This window comes from Thermobia domestica, chromosome 11 (assembly GCF_964235325.1).
Source record: "Thermobia domestica chromosome 11, izTheDome1.hap1.1, whole genome shotgun sequence".
Lineage (NCBI taxonomy): Eukaryota > Metazoa > Arthropoda > Insecta > Zygentoma > Lepismatidae > Thermobia > Thermobia domestica.
The window spans coordinates 215,941,292-215,958,538 of NC_137464.1; the positions used below are offsets into that span (position 1 = coordinate 215,941,292).

The 17,247-nt window shown below is 34.2% G+C and overlaps 1 protein-coding gene across 1 annotated transcript in view; it reads left to right on the plus strand.

Annotated features, from left to right (window-relative positions):
- LOC145664733 (multiple inositol polyphosphate phosphatase 1-like) overlaps nucleotides 1-16,668 on the plus strand; it is a 94,171-nt gene extending 77,503 nt beyond the window's left edge. Inside the window, exons 7-9 of the mRNA XM_081731621.1 lie at nucleotides 9,392-9,492; nucleotides 12,480-12,589; nucleotides 13,941-16,668. Of these exons, the coding sequence (XP_081587747.1) occupies nucleotides 9,392-9,492; nucleotides 12,480-12,589; nucleotides 13,941-14,358 (629 nt within the window). The 3' untranslated portion in view covers nucleotides 14,359-16,668. The remainder of the gene's footprint in view (nucleotides 1-9,391; nucleotides 9,493-12,479; nucleotides 12,590-13,940) is intronic.
- Nucleotides 16,669-17,247: the final 579 nt, after the last annotated feature.

The window sequence follows — 17,247 nt, forward strand, 5'->3', positions numbered from 1 at the left end:
TGCTCTACGGCTTCTGGTGCAGATGCTCTACGGCTTCTTGAACTTGGCTCGTGTGGTCTTCACGTTGTTTACGATGGTTTTAAGACTGGCAAAAAAAAAAAAAAAAAAAAAAAAAAAAAAAAAAAAAAAAAAAAAGGGGGGGGGGTGATTTCTTTTGTTAGAGCCTTGTATAACTTGTCCGAAATGGTACCAGCAAGGTGTGCTCAGTATTCTGAAATAACAGGTTCGTCATTATTTCCTCTTCCATTTTGCCACATTCGGTGGATAGAAAATGCTAAAGTAGCAAAGCGAAGCCAATAAATATTACCGGATATGAGGAAGTATGTTGAGTCTGTTGAGTTAACAGACAAAGAACCCAACTGTAACAGTTTCGGAATAGTAGCTGGAAGTTTGAATTGGCAAGTTGCTCCTTGCAAAATTAGCGTTTTTTCAATCCCTTGCTGAGGATTGTAGGCTTTTCGTGACCGAATATCAGTCAGACACCCCTATGACTTTATTTTTACATAGCAGCCTCACTCAGTTATTAAAAATATTGATGTCATGTTTCGTTAAAAAAGAAACCATGGACAGGACGAGTATCAATGAGATTGATGATATGGAGGAAAATGAAAATATCTATGTTAATTTAATACATATCAATGAAATTGACCTTGGGTATGAAACTAGATCAGCACTGAGGAAATGCTGTGAAATCAGCACTGATCAATGAAAAGGAAATGCTGTGTTTTCGTTAAGTTCGAGAATGCTATCAACATTTTGTTTCCAAGCTGCAGCAGAGGTCTCCGCTAAAGTATTCCCTTACAAAAGCACTGACGTTTCTTAATCCGATCACCGTTGCTCATTCCCAGAAAGAAGCTGTTGAACAAATCAGAGCAACTGAAATTTTTGTGCAGAGTAATATTGTCTCAGGGTCCGATGCAGAAAGGGCAGACAGAGAATGTAAGGTTCTAGTAGGTCAGATTACATGTGCGAGAGAAAATGAAGTCTTACAAAAGAAGTGAACACAGATTTTTGGATGAGTGTCTTATTACTAGACTTCGGATCGATATGCACTAAAAAACGGCAAAATATGCATGCAAATATGCGCTAAAAATCACGAAAATATGCACCCAAAATATGCAAATATGCACTAAAAATTGTAAATATGCAGCAACCAAAAGCTAAAGTTAAATGAGGAAATTCATCTTTAGAGAAAAAGGCTGCATTACTTGAATTACATATATTTGTGTATAACTATGATGCATTCATGCTACAATGTACAACTATGTAGTTTTCGGTGTTTTCTGGCGAAAAGTTGCGTTTATCAGATAAAACATTAGTGTACATCTAAAATGTTCCTTCCGTGTCACGGGTCGTTAAGGGACAATATTTCAAAGAAGCAATGTTACTTGCTGTTAAATTTGAAGTTCGTGCGTCGTTGTTCCCAGGAACACTTTATTCACATTAGACAAGAATTTTATGCCAGATGTTTCCCGTCTATTGAATGTGCGTTTCGAAGAAATGCTTGTCCGATTGGTCTTGGGGTGCGTTTGCTTCTTTATTGAATCAAACAGCTCAAATGCACTGCAAAGTCCTAATCATCGCTCTTCTAATCTCGTTATGAACTGAAATGAGTATTGATAAACGCAAGATCGCTTTTAATGTTTTCAGCTCCGAAAGCATCCAAGGCTTCTTAAATAAATTTGTTTTTTTCGGGTTCAAACAGCTCACAGTCAGTATGTGAAATTAAAATACATCTACTTATATCACTGGCGTCTCTGGCATGTAAAATTTGGGAGGGGGGACATCAAAGAAAGTGAGTTAAATGGTACTACCTAACCCAACCTATTTATTAACTTCGATTCCATTTGTTACCTTTCTGCTTACCTTCGCGGATCCCCTAAGGTATATCAAGAACTCGATTACAATCGTTTCACAGCCTGAATATTATATTCCAAATAAATATAATAATAATTATTATTTATGATATTCTGTCGTTAGTAAATAAATTAAATTAGAATAAAATATTGAATATTTTGTACTTCAAAATATTGGGGGGGACGCGTGCTCCTCGTCCCCCCGCCAGAGACGCCTATGACATATATATATATGTATACAGGCGGACCCCCCTTGACGCTCAGGTATAAACTGGATAAAATGTATTTCAATCCTGCTTTACAGTGGGTAAAGCTGCAAACTATGGTTTAGCCCCTCCCTCGATCATATCCTGGATCCGCCATTGTTTTACAAATAATGCGCCAAGTATCTGTGAATAAAGAATAAATATACTCAGAGAAGTAAATAAACATTTCTGGCATAAGCACATAATAAAACCTGCCTAGTGAAATTGAACAGGACTCGCAAATATTTCCGTTAAAGGTTTCAAAGTTAATCAAGATAGCTCTATGCTTAGAAAAATAAATAAGGTACATACATATAATGGATATAGTAAAATAAAATAAAATGTTGAATATAGGCCTAACGTATTCAATTATTTTATTTATTTATGCTACGAATTAATACACATTAAACTTACAGTAAACAAACAAAAAAAAAAAAAAAAAAAAAAAGCCTATATACGGCTTCAAAGGCCTAGACCAAAGTAGATGCTATGCCCTTTTCAGCGCTCCTCCCTCTACTTTTGGCTCCCTTTTGATATATTGTGTATATTATGCTCCTTGTTCCTGTTTCTAAAGCAGCTAGAGAAGGCGTTATTGGTATTTGGAGATAACTGTGTAAATTACACTTCGTTCAAAATCTCGCACGGTATCTAGGGCCTTACATGGTGGTGGACTAAAGAGTAAATGTGTAGGGTAACAAGTAAACGAAGACCTTTACAGACAACGTAGTTCATATACTTAACCTCTCACAGAATGTCTAAAAAAATTTTAAACACTGCATTACGGAACTTGAAAATTTCCGTTAAAAAGTGTATTTTAACATCCGTTGTTCGCAACACAGGTTCCACCTAATCAAGAGAATTTAACACATTTTATTTTACCTTTAAATTCATGAGATCGTGAAATATTTCCGTTTAAGAAGGGACCTGTTGGAGGCAATTTTTACTGTATTAAAAGTCTATATTAAAAACCCTTAGGTTCTTGTTTAAAAGAAAATAAATCCACTTGAAATTACTTTTTGTATCCAATTTTCTTTTACCGTAACATTCTCCGTGTCAAACAGCAATAATTTACAATGTATAATATTGATACTTTAAATGGAATAAAATGATTTGAGCAAGGAATAAATGAGAAGAAGTTAAAGTTATCGAAAACTTAACTGAAGACTGAGTAGGGAATTTACGTTTCGAGAGACAGAGGTGTGTATGAAAACAACTCAAGCTTATATTTAAATACTCTCATATTTAGAGCTCATTTTTAAAAAAGGTTGTTCATTTCTTCCCGAAATATATTTTTCAACGGTTTCTTTGGGGTTAACTTTTTCAAGTATGCAAAAAGAAAGCTACATCTAGCCTGTTTCATAGTTGCATAAACTTCTTACCAAACGAAACTGCTATGAAAATATAACAAGCCTCCCCCCCCCCCAAAAAAAAGCGTTGCTGAAGTTTGAGCTTTTGCTGTCGAACAAAATAGAAATGTTCTTTTCTGAAAACAAGCTTATTTACTTTGAAAGTATTACTTGTTTAGCATACACTTTGCAAAATATATTTTCATCTTGAATTGTTAACGTCTCTCAACTTCAATCAATTGCTTCAGAAGATAACTTCTAGAAGATTTTTCGGGCCCATTTAGTTGTAGTGCGACACCTTTGTCCAATTTTTGTCAATTTTTGTCCACCCAAGAAAAAAAATATATCATTCAAATTATTAAAGCAGGGCCATTTACAAATTTCGATCACTTGTAGTGCAACATCATCAAATTTGAATTTTAACTAGCTCAGGAATTTTGTCCACCCAAGAAAACAATTGTACCCTTTAAATTAACAAAGGAAGGCCATTTAAAAGTTTTGACCATAAAGATATGTTGATGCACAAAAAATTAGGTGCCATGGACAACGGACGGAGTAAGTGCCTGTGGTCCATTAACCCTGTTGGTATAAAGAAAATTGCAGTGAAATAGCTATTGCATCAACACTGTTAATTGGAAAACCATGGTTTGTAGCTCATTCTCTTCCGCATGAAACAAGCTTTCCAGAGGTGCTATGCAACGTTATTAGGGCCCATAATGCATTTGAACAGGTGAGAGAATGTTGGGAAAATTTCCTCCAGAAATCCCTCCCATCAACTTTGGACCCCTCAGGAGTGGCTCCGGTTAAAAGTGGACAATCTAAATGTATAACTGAAAATAGTATAGGGGATAAGGAATGTATGTACCAAGTTTTGTATTGATAGACAGAATAGGTATGAGGGAGAAGTGTGTATTGTGATACCTGTATGCCTGTATACTTCGATCACATGTAGTGAGACATTTTCAAATTTGAATTTTAACTAGCTCAGAATTTTGTCCATTTTTGTCCACCCAAGAAACAAATTGTACCATTCAAATAAACGAGAGAGGGTCATATAAATTTTCGGCCACTTCGATCACCTGTAGTGCGACATCCTCAAATTTGTATTTTAACTAGCTCAGAATTTTTTTCCATGTTTGTCTACCCAAGGAAAAACTGTACCATTCAAATAAACGAGAGAGAGCCATTTCAAAATTTCAGCCACTTCGATCACCCGTAGTGTGACATTTTCAAATTTGAATTTTAATTAGCTGAGAATTTTGTCCAATTTCCTTACATTTTTGTATCATAAAAATTGTAGCATTCATATTAACAAAAGAGGACCATTTCAAAGCTTTGGGCACTTCAATCGCCAGTAGTATGACATCTTTAAATTCGAATTCTAACTAGTTTAGAATTTTCCCTATTTTTTAAAATAGATTTTTGTAGCATCAAGATAGCTGAAATTCCAATCTGAAAATGTCTCACTACAGGTAATTTCAGTGGCCGAATTTTAAATGATCGTCCCTGGTTTATTTCACTGGAACAGAATTTATTGTTGGTGGTACAAAAATGTTTAAAAATTCGACACAATTCTGAGCTAATTAAAATTCGAATTTTAAGATGCACTACGGGTGATTGAAGTGAAATTTTGAAATGGTCCTCCCTCGTTTATTTCAATGGTACAAATTTATTTCTTGGTGGACAAAAATTGGACAAAATTCTGAGCTAGTTAAAATTCGAATTTGAAGATATCGCACTACAACTAAATGGACCCAGATTTTTCTTTTGGCATTCTTATACTGCCATAGGACCACACAATTTCAAATCCACACACACACACTCACACACAACAATAGCAACTTTAACTTCTGAGATGGATGACGTGGAAATTTTGTTGTAGGTGATTTGACACCGATATTTATATCTAATTCCAAAAAGGTGACAGTCACGCATAATTGTCGGGAGGATGAATCACTCACTCTTTTATTTTTCTCCTTTCACATGATCTTGGAAGATATTCTAAACCGACTACAATCAACCATTTTAAGATCTTGAGCCTAATTTATATTAGAAACTTGAAATCCCATTTATGAGGAAAGTTGTTGGACGTTAAAAATTATCAAATTGATCGTTCCTTTAGATATGCATTTATATGCAGTAACGACATAAACATGCACTAACCTAAGGAATATGCAAATATATGCACTATAAAACTCCGCTATTTTACCCTAAAACACTTGAAACGGATTTCTGTTTAAAGAGCATATCAATATCACATCAGGAATAAAACATGCAAATATGCAAAAATCCGAAGTCTACTTATTACCAAATGATGTATTTCTCTGCAAGATGGTAAAGATGTGCCTAATTCTTTCCCATTGTAATGCAGCCTAAGAAAGGGATTTTTGCGTAAACAAGGAAATAATAGTAGAAAATTTGTCAGAGGATTCTTTAGTGGCGCAGCGTGTAGTGTATGATGCTGTCAATGTAACTGGTAACGTACAGGCCCTGCCGATCTCAAAACAGATGATACTATCAATGGGAAATGCATAGGAACGATTCAAGAAAGCCGAAGAACACCGCAGGAAAGTGATGTCAGAAAAAGATCGCAGATCGCTGTAAAAAGATCACAACAGAGACTAGAAGACTTTGAAGCAAAGAAACAGAAACATCGTAAATCAGTTGTCACAATAAGTCGCTACCATAGAAGAGGAGATAAAGAAGTTGCGTGATTAGATTACTTCATTACATACATGAATAAGGAAAACTTTTTGATCAGGTAAGATTTTGCACACTTTTTCATTACATGTTAACCTTTCTTAACTTTTCGATTTTTTTTTTTTTTTCTTAGGTTGGGAAAAATATTGAGATGGTCGGGCAAAGTCGGGAAATTGCTGAGAGAAATTTGCTAGACACCCTGTGAATACTGAACTGTACTATTTTAAGGTTTCTGTGTTCACAGATGACATACTTGTGCTTCATCTACATAAGTAGGTTCGACATAATGATAATAATTCATAATAGTACAATTGAACCCGTATTCTTAATTTCTCCCAAAACTATATGTCTAGGGCTTTAATCTAGAGTATTCGGCGGTATACAATGTACAGCCTCTGCTTAGTCTTATTCCTTAGAGAGTATATCTTCTGCTTGAAGACGTGTAATGTTTATATTCCCGTTTTTATTTATTTATTTGGGCTCATAAATCCTGTGATAAAATGACTATATCACTTTGTTTTATATCCTATTCTTAGCCGTTGTTGAAATATATATCGATCATGCAAAAAAAAAAAAAAAATCTGACTTCTGCAATGATAGAAGAGAGAAGAAAGAGGGAAACAAACAAAAAAAAAAAATGGAAATATGACGTTAGCTCTGTCTCTGTCCAAGTTCTTGTTGTTTTGATTAGTGAATATCAGTATGTAACTGTAATATGTATTCATATTTTCACCTAGTCCTCGCCACAATTTTTTAAATTCCTTGTGGTACATCGGTCAAGATTTTCTGTTTTTTTTTTTTTTTTTTTTCGCAATGTGTTGGATCCTTCAGCTTTCCTACACCCATTTACGAACATGGACTTTTTCGGATAAACTTAAGTTCATATGTTAATTAATTTTAAGAGTAGAAACCAAATTATAATAAAATAATGTGTCACCACATTCATATGTACATACTACAAGAATTACAACTTGACCAGTTTCCATAGCTAAATAGGGGGCTCCGAAATTAATCATTTTCCATGTTGGCTTCAATCCATAAATTGTACTAGCTGTCTTTGATGACCAGTTATTTGGTGGTATTGTTTTTTCCACAAAACAGAAAGAATATGTCTCTCTTAAAAACTCTAACAGTTTTCTGGAGGGCGCGGTGGCTCAGTGGTAGAGCGTTTACCTCCGGTGCTTGGAGTCCCTGGTTCGATCCCAGCTCGCGCCGTGTGGACTTTGTGGTGGACAAACACCGTGCTCGTGGGCTTTCTCAGGGTTCTCCCGTTTCCTCCCACTTTCTTCATTCCATCATTTCACTCATTTCTCATTATCACCGTCTCCTTTAGCCTAACCGGCATAACCGTGGGACGTTAAACTTAAAGATTTCATTTCTAACAGTTTTCATAAAATAAGTTTGTGCAATATCGGAAGTGATGATGGTACATGCTCTATGTGAATTGAAATGGAGTTCTTCTAAGGAGTATCATAGATATCGATTGGATTGGATTGGGGGTTTAGTGTTTTTCAACAATATGGTCATATGATAGGTGGACCTACAGCTTAACGTGGGATCCTAACCACATGAGCTCCCGCGTCGAAGAGTGCCATCAAGAAAATATTAAATGCTTTTACACTATAAAACAGTATCATAGCCTTTATATTTAAATAAAATTATTAATACATTGGTTTTATATTGTTAATTAAACAAAGTCCTTTTCTATTGTCTCATATCTTCTATGTCAATCATAGATGTTTACAAAACAGCGTACACCTTGTGAAAATTTTAGGACTACAGCACTGCGTATGCCACTACCTGCTTTTCATCACTATCGAACATCTTTAAATATAACATCCCTTAAATCATTCGGTGTGCTCTTATGCCAAAACATTGCAATTTGTTTCACATTTGTTAAGTTTTCCACAGTATTTAGCTAAGTTTTGTCTCAATTCTATCTCCATGTTTGTCATGCTATAAAAGAAATTCATGACAGTATACTGCAAGACTTCAAGTAAGCTTACGTACCATTTGCTATTTTATTAATGTTTAAATCAGATGCCTGCAGAAATTTGTTCCTTATAAATGTCTTTCTATGCAATGTTTCGAAAAAAATGTGGTATTCTTAGAACTATATATTTGTTATATATTTTAACAAATATATATATATATATATATATATATATATATATACAGGGTGGTAGATAACTCCACCGACAAACTTTGAGTGGTGATTCCTTATATGAAATGAAAGAAAAGAGTTCTGATAAACATAGCTCGGAAAACGTCTCATTTCAGAGTTATGAGCCGCCGAAAATTCGAAAAATCATGTTTCGAAACGCCCTGCCTTAGAAACTATAGGACCTATAACAAGTGGTTTAAGGAATTACACAGTAACTAGTATGCGAACTATCTAAATATCCATGTTTCACCATCCTCCGTTATCGGCGAAACGAACGCGTTATTAGTACTTAAAGGAGTATCCCTATACCTCAATTTCCTTTTTACAGTTCGTTTCGCCGATAACGGAGGATGGTAAAACATGGATATTTAGATAGTTCGCATACTAGTTCCTTTGTAATTCCTTAAACCGCTTGGGATCGGTCCTGTAGTTTCTAAGGCAGAACGTTTCGAAACGTGAATTTTCGAATTTTCGGCGGTTCATAACTCTGAAAGGAGACGTTTTTCGTCCCATGTTTATTAGAACTTTTTTCTTTCATTTCATATAAGGAACCACCTCCCAAAGTTTGTCGGTTGAGTTACCTACCACCCTATATATATATATATATATATATATATATATATATATATATATATATATATATATATAATATTTCAAAATTTCAAAGTCAGACCACTCGCCAATCCAAAAATGATGGTCGCCAGTATCTCTTACGTACAAATTACTCCTCCCTCCCCCGGAGACAAAACATTTCGATTGAGGGTGGGAAAGGAGAGGCGAATTACAACGTTGTAAAGACTTCACTTTCCATGACCATTGTGGAGACTTCACATTCCGCGTTTTCTCTCTCTCTCAGTGACAATTAATTTCGTGCGAAACAGAAACTGCGGAGTCCTGTGAGTTTAGGCAGAAACCATCCCTAATAAACACTGGTCGCCAGCTCTGAATTTCTAGTCGTTCATGGCGACATAGCAACCGGAAATTTGGAGTCCATTATATATATATATATATATATATATATATATATATATATATATATATATAATATAAGTTTATAAATAATATGTTTTTCATTTACAGATCAAATTGATATTATGTACGAAATGTGTAGATTCGACAAATCTTGGCGTATTGATGCTGTTTCCCCATGGTGTGCTGCCTTTACTAAGAACGAGTTAGAGGTAAGTATAACGGCTTCTCAGCATTGCTGTTAATATTTTTTTCTTTCCTCTTCCCTCAATCAGTACATTTTAAAGCTACGGGTATTAAATTTTGAATAATACACAGATGATCTACACAATAAAAAAATAATTTAAAAAAAATTAAAAATTGACGACCCTTAATATGGAAAGAACTTTATTATCTCAAATCGTCTTAATATTTTTATCCGGTAACAGACATCTTCAGTACATACTTTTTGAGAATAAGTAGTGAAGAAATTAGGTAATTTTAACTAAGCACATAATAATTATTAAAAAATAAATTTAAAATCTTGTGAAGACCAAGACAGTGAAATTTACTATTTTCGGAAAGTTTTCGTTAACATTTTCATTTAATCTTGTAATTTTGTATCATCTTTCATGTGGCGTAAAAATACGTCTTGCTTGAGCTTGATCTTGGCGAGTGTTGATTGTTCGAAGTGTCGGAGGTGTGCCCTTGTCTTCTTTGTGATTGTGAGTCTCGGCGGCAGAGGTGAAGCGTATTTCATTGTAAACCTGGTATTGTCTCAGGTTTGTTTCTTCCCCTCTGGGTTCATTGGTGCCTGCGGTGGTCGTGGCATTCTGAGGTGCATTGGGGTGGTTGTGTTCCGATCACTGAGGTGCTGGGGTGAGGTAATCTTCGTACTTTTGTCCAAAATTTGATTCTTTGCTGGCATCTGAGTTCTTGTAGGATGGGGATGTACAGAATTTCGTGTATTTGTGCAATGAATGTGTCGATATTGTGTCCGGTGATGGCTCGAGCTGCTTTATTTAGCATTCTGTAGATGGCGTAGATAGGCAAGGGGGCTATGCTACCATGTTGAGTGGCCGTACATCAGCAAGGATTGAAAGGACATCTTGTGGACGTGGCGTCTGATCTTCCGAATGAATTGTTGTTCAGAAAAATGGGCAAGAGTCCCTTCATTCTTTGGGTTCCCTTCTTGGCTAATGTGCTCAGATGCTTTACAGAATTCAGATGGCAATCAAAAATTACCCCCAGGTATTTTGTTTTTGGTCGAAGCTGGAGGTGGTTGTCTTAGATCACGATGGTAAATGGCTTCTTCGTGTAGTTCCTCGTGAAGTCACGAGTGTCGTCTTGGAATCCATTGACTTTGATCTCAGGTTGAGGATCATTCCCACAGTTAGTGTCTGTGCCCCTTCATGTAGAGTTGGAATCTGGGGTGGTAATGGCTAGCAAAGATTACCGTATCAGTGTTTTAAGATCAGCTGTTTCATGTTGTGTAGTAAACCGTTGTGCCACGTTTTACAAAAGCTATTTTAATATCCAGAAAGAGTCCCAGGTTGTGCCTTGTGATATTTGATATTGGGGTTATGAGTTGTTTGTTCTACTACTCGAGCCAGTTGAAGTGTGGAGTAGTGGCCAAGGCGGAAACCAAATTGATGTTCAGAAAGATAGCATTGTCCTCTGTGTTGCATGAGTTTGCTCAGAATCAATAACTCCACAACCTGACTCATTTGAGAGAGTAGGCTGATGAGTCAGGAACTTTTTGGACCGTCCTGGCTGTTTCTAGCTTTTGAATTTCGATTAGCCTGGCTTCCTTCAATGCTGAGGGGTAGTGCCCAGCAGTGACAATTGCACTAGGTACAACTGTAAAAGAAAAAAGTTACCATGTTTTGCACATAACCGGATTCGTGGATCGAACGTTTGTTGAAGTGGCCGATACCATGGCTGGGGCGAAGTCTGGATTTAAAGCCATGTGATTTCTACATTTGAGGTCACATGGAGAATCTGGTATACTGCACACCGGTAGCATCCATAAAATAGTTGAGAGAGAGGATCTTGGTAGCTGCGTAGCATATAAAGACACGTTCTTATCGCAAGTGACAGTAGCTAGAATGTGTCGTAGACTGCGTGCTTGCATACACAACCAAGGGGTCAATTTGTAAGTCTATTTTTGATTTATATTAAATTGATTACTTTAGAATCTTCTCATTTATTTCTCTACACTGGCAACTTCCTCACGCTCAAGTGAATTTACGAATCAAATTTAAATTAGTGCTACAGCGCGTTGTGCGTTGCTCTTTTGTATAACTCTTTCGAAACTTGACAATATTTCGAAACTTGACAATATTTGTATCTCTGTGGAAAGCTTATGAAATGAGGTAATCATTTTATCAATTTGTACGCCAAGTGTCTTAACATTTTGTTGTTTTAAGTTGAATCACTGTGATATAAAGTTTAAAAAATACAATAATTTGCTATTTATGACTCAGTCCATTCATATCTGAGTTCATGTTGATATTCGGCTTCTTTTCTTTAACGGTAATCCTTCATTTATCAGCTGTTAGAAAATTATCACTTTAGTGGGCCGAGTGGAGTAGTTTGTTCATAATTTACAGTTTTTGGTTGTAAGTTGGCAAATTTCAACATCACAGAATTGCAAGTGGCTCCATAACCACTGATTTTTCGATTCCTCACCCCACCCCCAACCCGGTTCATAAGGACAACTTTGTTCCAAATTAGTTGTAGAATAATCCCTTTCAAGGAATAAGTGGAATACCAGTCACCCTGAATAAATAATTTAGTGATAATTTATTTTCTTACAATTTGAAATACTGAATAACTGTTCAAAGTACTAAATAAATAGTTTCTTTGATTAATATTTTTGCAAATTGCTTTCTGTTCAAGAATACAAATTAAAGAAAAAAAAGAAATTAAATCTTTCAGAAATTGCCATAAATTTTATCCCATTTGTAAGTTATTTTTCTCTAAGATAAAGGAAACGTATCTCACTGCTATTTCACTTCTATATTTGACGGTATTAAAAATGGTTTTTGCGAGACTGTTAATATAACTATTTCTTAATGGCAAAAAGAATAATGCAAATAGACTCCCGATTATTGTTTATTGAATAACCACTTAAAAAAGAAAACATTGTGAAAAAATGGAAATGTTACTTAATATAATCAATTTTACACATGTCATTCTCTTTCTTTCTTTATTTTAGATATTGGAATATAGAGAAGACTTGAAGAACTACTATGAATCTGGTTATGGACATGAAATAAACATTAAATTAGGTTGTCCGCCAGTCCGAGATTTCATTAATCGTTTCAGGTAAGACAGGGTCAAATATTGAGTATATATATACAGTACCGGTCAAAAGTTTAAGACCACCTCGGATTTGAGTGAACCTCTACTGTGGACCTTCTATGTGGCACATTAACTTCAAGGTGTGTATCACAAGTACTCCTGCCCAAAGCATAAAATTTGACAACAGTTGGATTGCGGTCTGAAAGATTCTGCAGATTCTATGGCTAATTATGTCTTGAAATTAGACATTTTGTAATACATATTGCATAATGTAACAAAGGGCCGGAAGATGAAACAGTATTTTAAAAGATATACACATAAGAGGACAATGTTGTGACATAAATTTGAAAGGAAAAGTTGTAAATGTCCTGTAGTTTTTTCTAGCTTGTTTATATGTTTACGTTTGGAAAGCCAAAAGAAGTAGCTACATGTTGAAAAATGTTTACGATGGTCTGTATACGCCTTTGTGTGTTCATATTGTCACTCAGCAGAAGTATAGTGTTCGTTGTTGCCAATCCAACGAGTGACAATTGGTAAGGCATTCGAAAACGCTTTATAATTACTTTTGGCTTTTTATCCTTTGAAATTTGTCACTCCATTGTCCCACTTTGTGTATACCTTTCAATTAAAACCAAAATATGACCTCATTTTCCAGCTTTGTAGCCTATTTACATTATTCAATATCTATTACAAAATTCCTTTTCTTGGTGCCCATTTTAAGAATTATAATTAGACATGGAATTTGCAGTATTTTTCAGACCGTCAACCAACTGTCATCAAATATTATGCTTTGGACAGGAGTACCTGGTGATATAGGGCTAAGAAGTTAATGAGCCAAAATAGAAAATCCACGGTGTAGTCTCACTGAGATTTGAGGTAATCTTAAACTTTTGATCGGTACTATATATGATATTATTCAGGTATAGATACAGGTATATTAGAATGTTTATATTCTTGTATGTATCACACAAGTAATACCTACACATTTATATATGGGACTTCTTATATTCAGTTACATATTTATAAATGTGTGGGTACATTATCAAGACATTGTATATAGGAAGAAGATGGAAGAATTCAGGTCTTAAGAAAATATTTTACTACTAAAGTGTTTGTATATAAATTGTTTTTAATTTTCGATTTTTAATATGACTTACAAGACCAAAATAAGTAAAGGATCATTTGAAGGCAAAGGACATTCACACAACCATGTTGAAGAAGTCAGTTAAATTAAACTCTATTAATTTTTTCCCCCCAAATTTCACAGTCTTAAAGATTATTCTGTAATCTATTGCTTGAACCATACTATTTAAATTTATGGATAACACAAAATAATAGGAAAGTGCTTGTGATCATTACAAATTTTCTATTTTAGAAACATTTCTGATCAACCGTTGGGGGTCTTCTATTTCACCCACTCTACTACTTTCCAAATGACTTTGTCTGCATTGGGAATTGCCAAAGATAGCGAACCACTTCGTCATGACAATTACAACTTGCTTCACCAGAGACGATGGAAAACATCCAAGATTGGTCCGTTTGCTACTAATTTGGCCGTTGTTTTCTTCAACTGTACCGACGAGCCTAGAGTTATGTTTTTCTTAGAAGAAGAAAGTTTACCATATGACGGATGTAGTGTAGATCTTTGCAGTTGGGAATTTATAGAAAACAGGTTTGGCAAAACAGCTGATACTTGTGATTTAGCTTTCTGTGATCCAAATTACAATGCAGGTTCTTATGTAAGTATCTCGACAGTACTAATTGTATTCTCAATTCTGTACAATACAATTTAAGAACTATCAACAATGACCTAGATTTTACGAATAAAGACTGAGAAGCAAAGATGAACTGCATGTATGGAGTAGATTCGAGGTTTCCATGAATCATGTATTGATTCGGAGATAGTATCCACGCTCATTAAATTTCTCATTGGTGAGATTTCATATTAGTTTAAAGAAAGACTAGCGAGAACTGCTGGTCACTATATAGCACGTGACCCAGTAACTTACATCCAGTTGGTTACCTGACAAATGTGGGCAAGAAATTGTGAGGAATGAGACAGGAGTTTCAAAAAATCCACTGTAAAGGGTGGTATTCTTTTCCTAAAACAAAGAGAACGTTTCGAGCAAGGATAGTATATACTTCTATGTTTATTTTGCGAATCTTTCCAAACTATTATTTTAAGGCTTGGGAACAAAGTGAAAATGGTCACAATAATGCTAGAGTCCAGAAAATGGATAAGAGAAACATACACGCATGTTATACATTTAAATGAGAAATTAAACGTAAATTATATCGAAACAGAAGTAACCAACTGAAATATAAAAATTAGGTTTCTGATGCTTTATTTCATTGATATGTCAACTTTTTAAATTATTGTTCTGTGGTTTAATAGTACCTGAAAGTCTCGATTTTTAAAAATTAAAGAATAACAACCAAATAAACGTATAAAATTGATTTCTTAAGACACATTTTATATTTTATTGCTTTAAAATAGCTGTCCTAAGTCAGAAGGGTTATTTTCTATAAGCTAGACTTCCAATTGTGACCTGTGATTTTAAATTACGCTATTTTGTCTTTGAATTGGAGATAAAATTCGCTGTCTTCAAGTTTGAGTGTATCATTTACAGATCACTGTGAAATAATGAGTGGAATAGTTTTGCTTTAATTTTGACTTTCATATTCCGCTCTACCCTATTTGTGACCTGACCGTGTTGAAGCACATGTAATATGTGTAACCCATTCGATAGGACATATGACTTGAAAGGAGGTTTGTAAATTTTATTTGGGGAGCACGAGAACTTACTTTTAAAAAAAAGTAACAAAGAATTAACTGTGAAAATGCATTTCTTCAACAATGCGTATTTTTTTTTTTTTTTCATTTTATCTAGCTATTGTTTGATTATAAACCAAAAGAATAATTTGTTTGTAATATTTTGTTTAAATCAAGTACGCATTTTTCATCGATATAAATATTTCAGCTACAAATACGTTTTAGTTAGAGTATTATGAGCACATTTTCGGATTATAAATATACATTTCAGAGACATATTTTGTGACATTTAGTTTCTGTATAAATTGTCAAATGAAGTAGTAGTGCACCTCAATATTGTATTTTTTTTAAATAGCAGTATAGAATGGGCTTATTGTAAAAAAGTACAGTGACTCAAAGAATGTTCTTTATTGAGTTCTGTGTTGTGAATAGTTTCATGTTTTTTATGTGACTTTAACAATAAATTTCTCTGTGCTTTTTGTTGCCACAGTTTTGACAATCCATTGGTGTTTGCTTTGTTGAAACTTAAGCAAAATGAGTTGTATGGTAATCAGTTAGTTGCATAAGTTTCTAAATGTTACCTTCATCATATAGTTGCTGTTAAAATTAAACAACGTCTCTAATCAAGAGACCAGATCACAATCAAATACAATAATTTATTTTGGATTTTGAGAATCAAAATAATATACGTAATTTTGAAATATCGTGTGGTTGGTAAATCAGCTGTATACTCTATATGTGTCTAAGAACTTTTTAAGAAATGAACTAAATCAGTTTCTAGAATTAAATTAATAATATTTAACATATGGTTTATATTTTGATTTAAATGTACGTGTGAAATGTTATATGTGTGCATTACAAAGGAAACTGTTTAGGTTATGTGAGCACCGCCATTTTTGTGAGTTAACGTGTTGGTATACGAATGGTAATTGTATATAGAAGAGTAGATAATTTTAGACAACGTCTTAGACAAGTGATATTTTACTATGTTAAGAATGAATGTATTTAATTTCCTCTTTTTAATGTTTTCATAAATATAAGATATATGTAATGCGTGACGTATAGACTTTGAGTTTTTTTAAAGTATTTGTAAAAGTTATCGCTACAAGAATTTTGTAAATTTTCTGTTCAGAATAAGGGTTTATTATTGACAATAGTAGTGAAATACTATTACCTTCTTTTTGTATTTATACCAAAGTTTGTGATTGGCGCTTTCTTATTTTGTATTAATAAACACATTCAACAAAAATTCTTTCAACTTTAGTTCAACAGTGTTACAGATGTGTAAAACCTATATCGGTAATGGGAACAAAGAAAGTTGACAACTCTTTTTTAACTGTTCGTTTAGTAGCACTTTACCATATCTATTATTCATTCGAGATAAGCTGATAGATCAAAACACCACGCTTACGCAATAGTTTGATAAACTAATTTTGATGGTCCTCTTAATCACCATCAACCCCTACATATGGAGGAGGTATAGAATATATCGAAATAAGTTGAATGAATTAATTATACCTTTCGGGATATCATTATTTATTTTTAAAACACTTTATTACATTAAACTGTATTATTGAGATAAGTGAATATCTTCTAGTATAATTGTAATTTTTATTGATTTTCAATTATTTGTTACTCGTGGTTGTGAGATAATGATGGCATGACAAATGATGACAGGAGCTGGGAATTGACAGCGTACTTTCGATACATTCGATAATTCCGATATTCATAGGGTAAATTCATTTTAATATGGAATTCAGAAGTAAGTACAATTTGCATTGGTAGTATCAAAATGTCAACATCATAATGACTGAACTTCAAATGATTATAAAAACAAAACTTGTCTCGTGCGACCTTGTAGTAAACAGAATTTTTACATTAAACTGCAAGATATTATGAATTCTCGCAT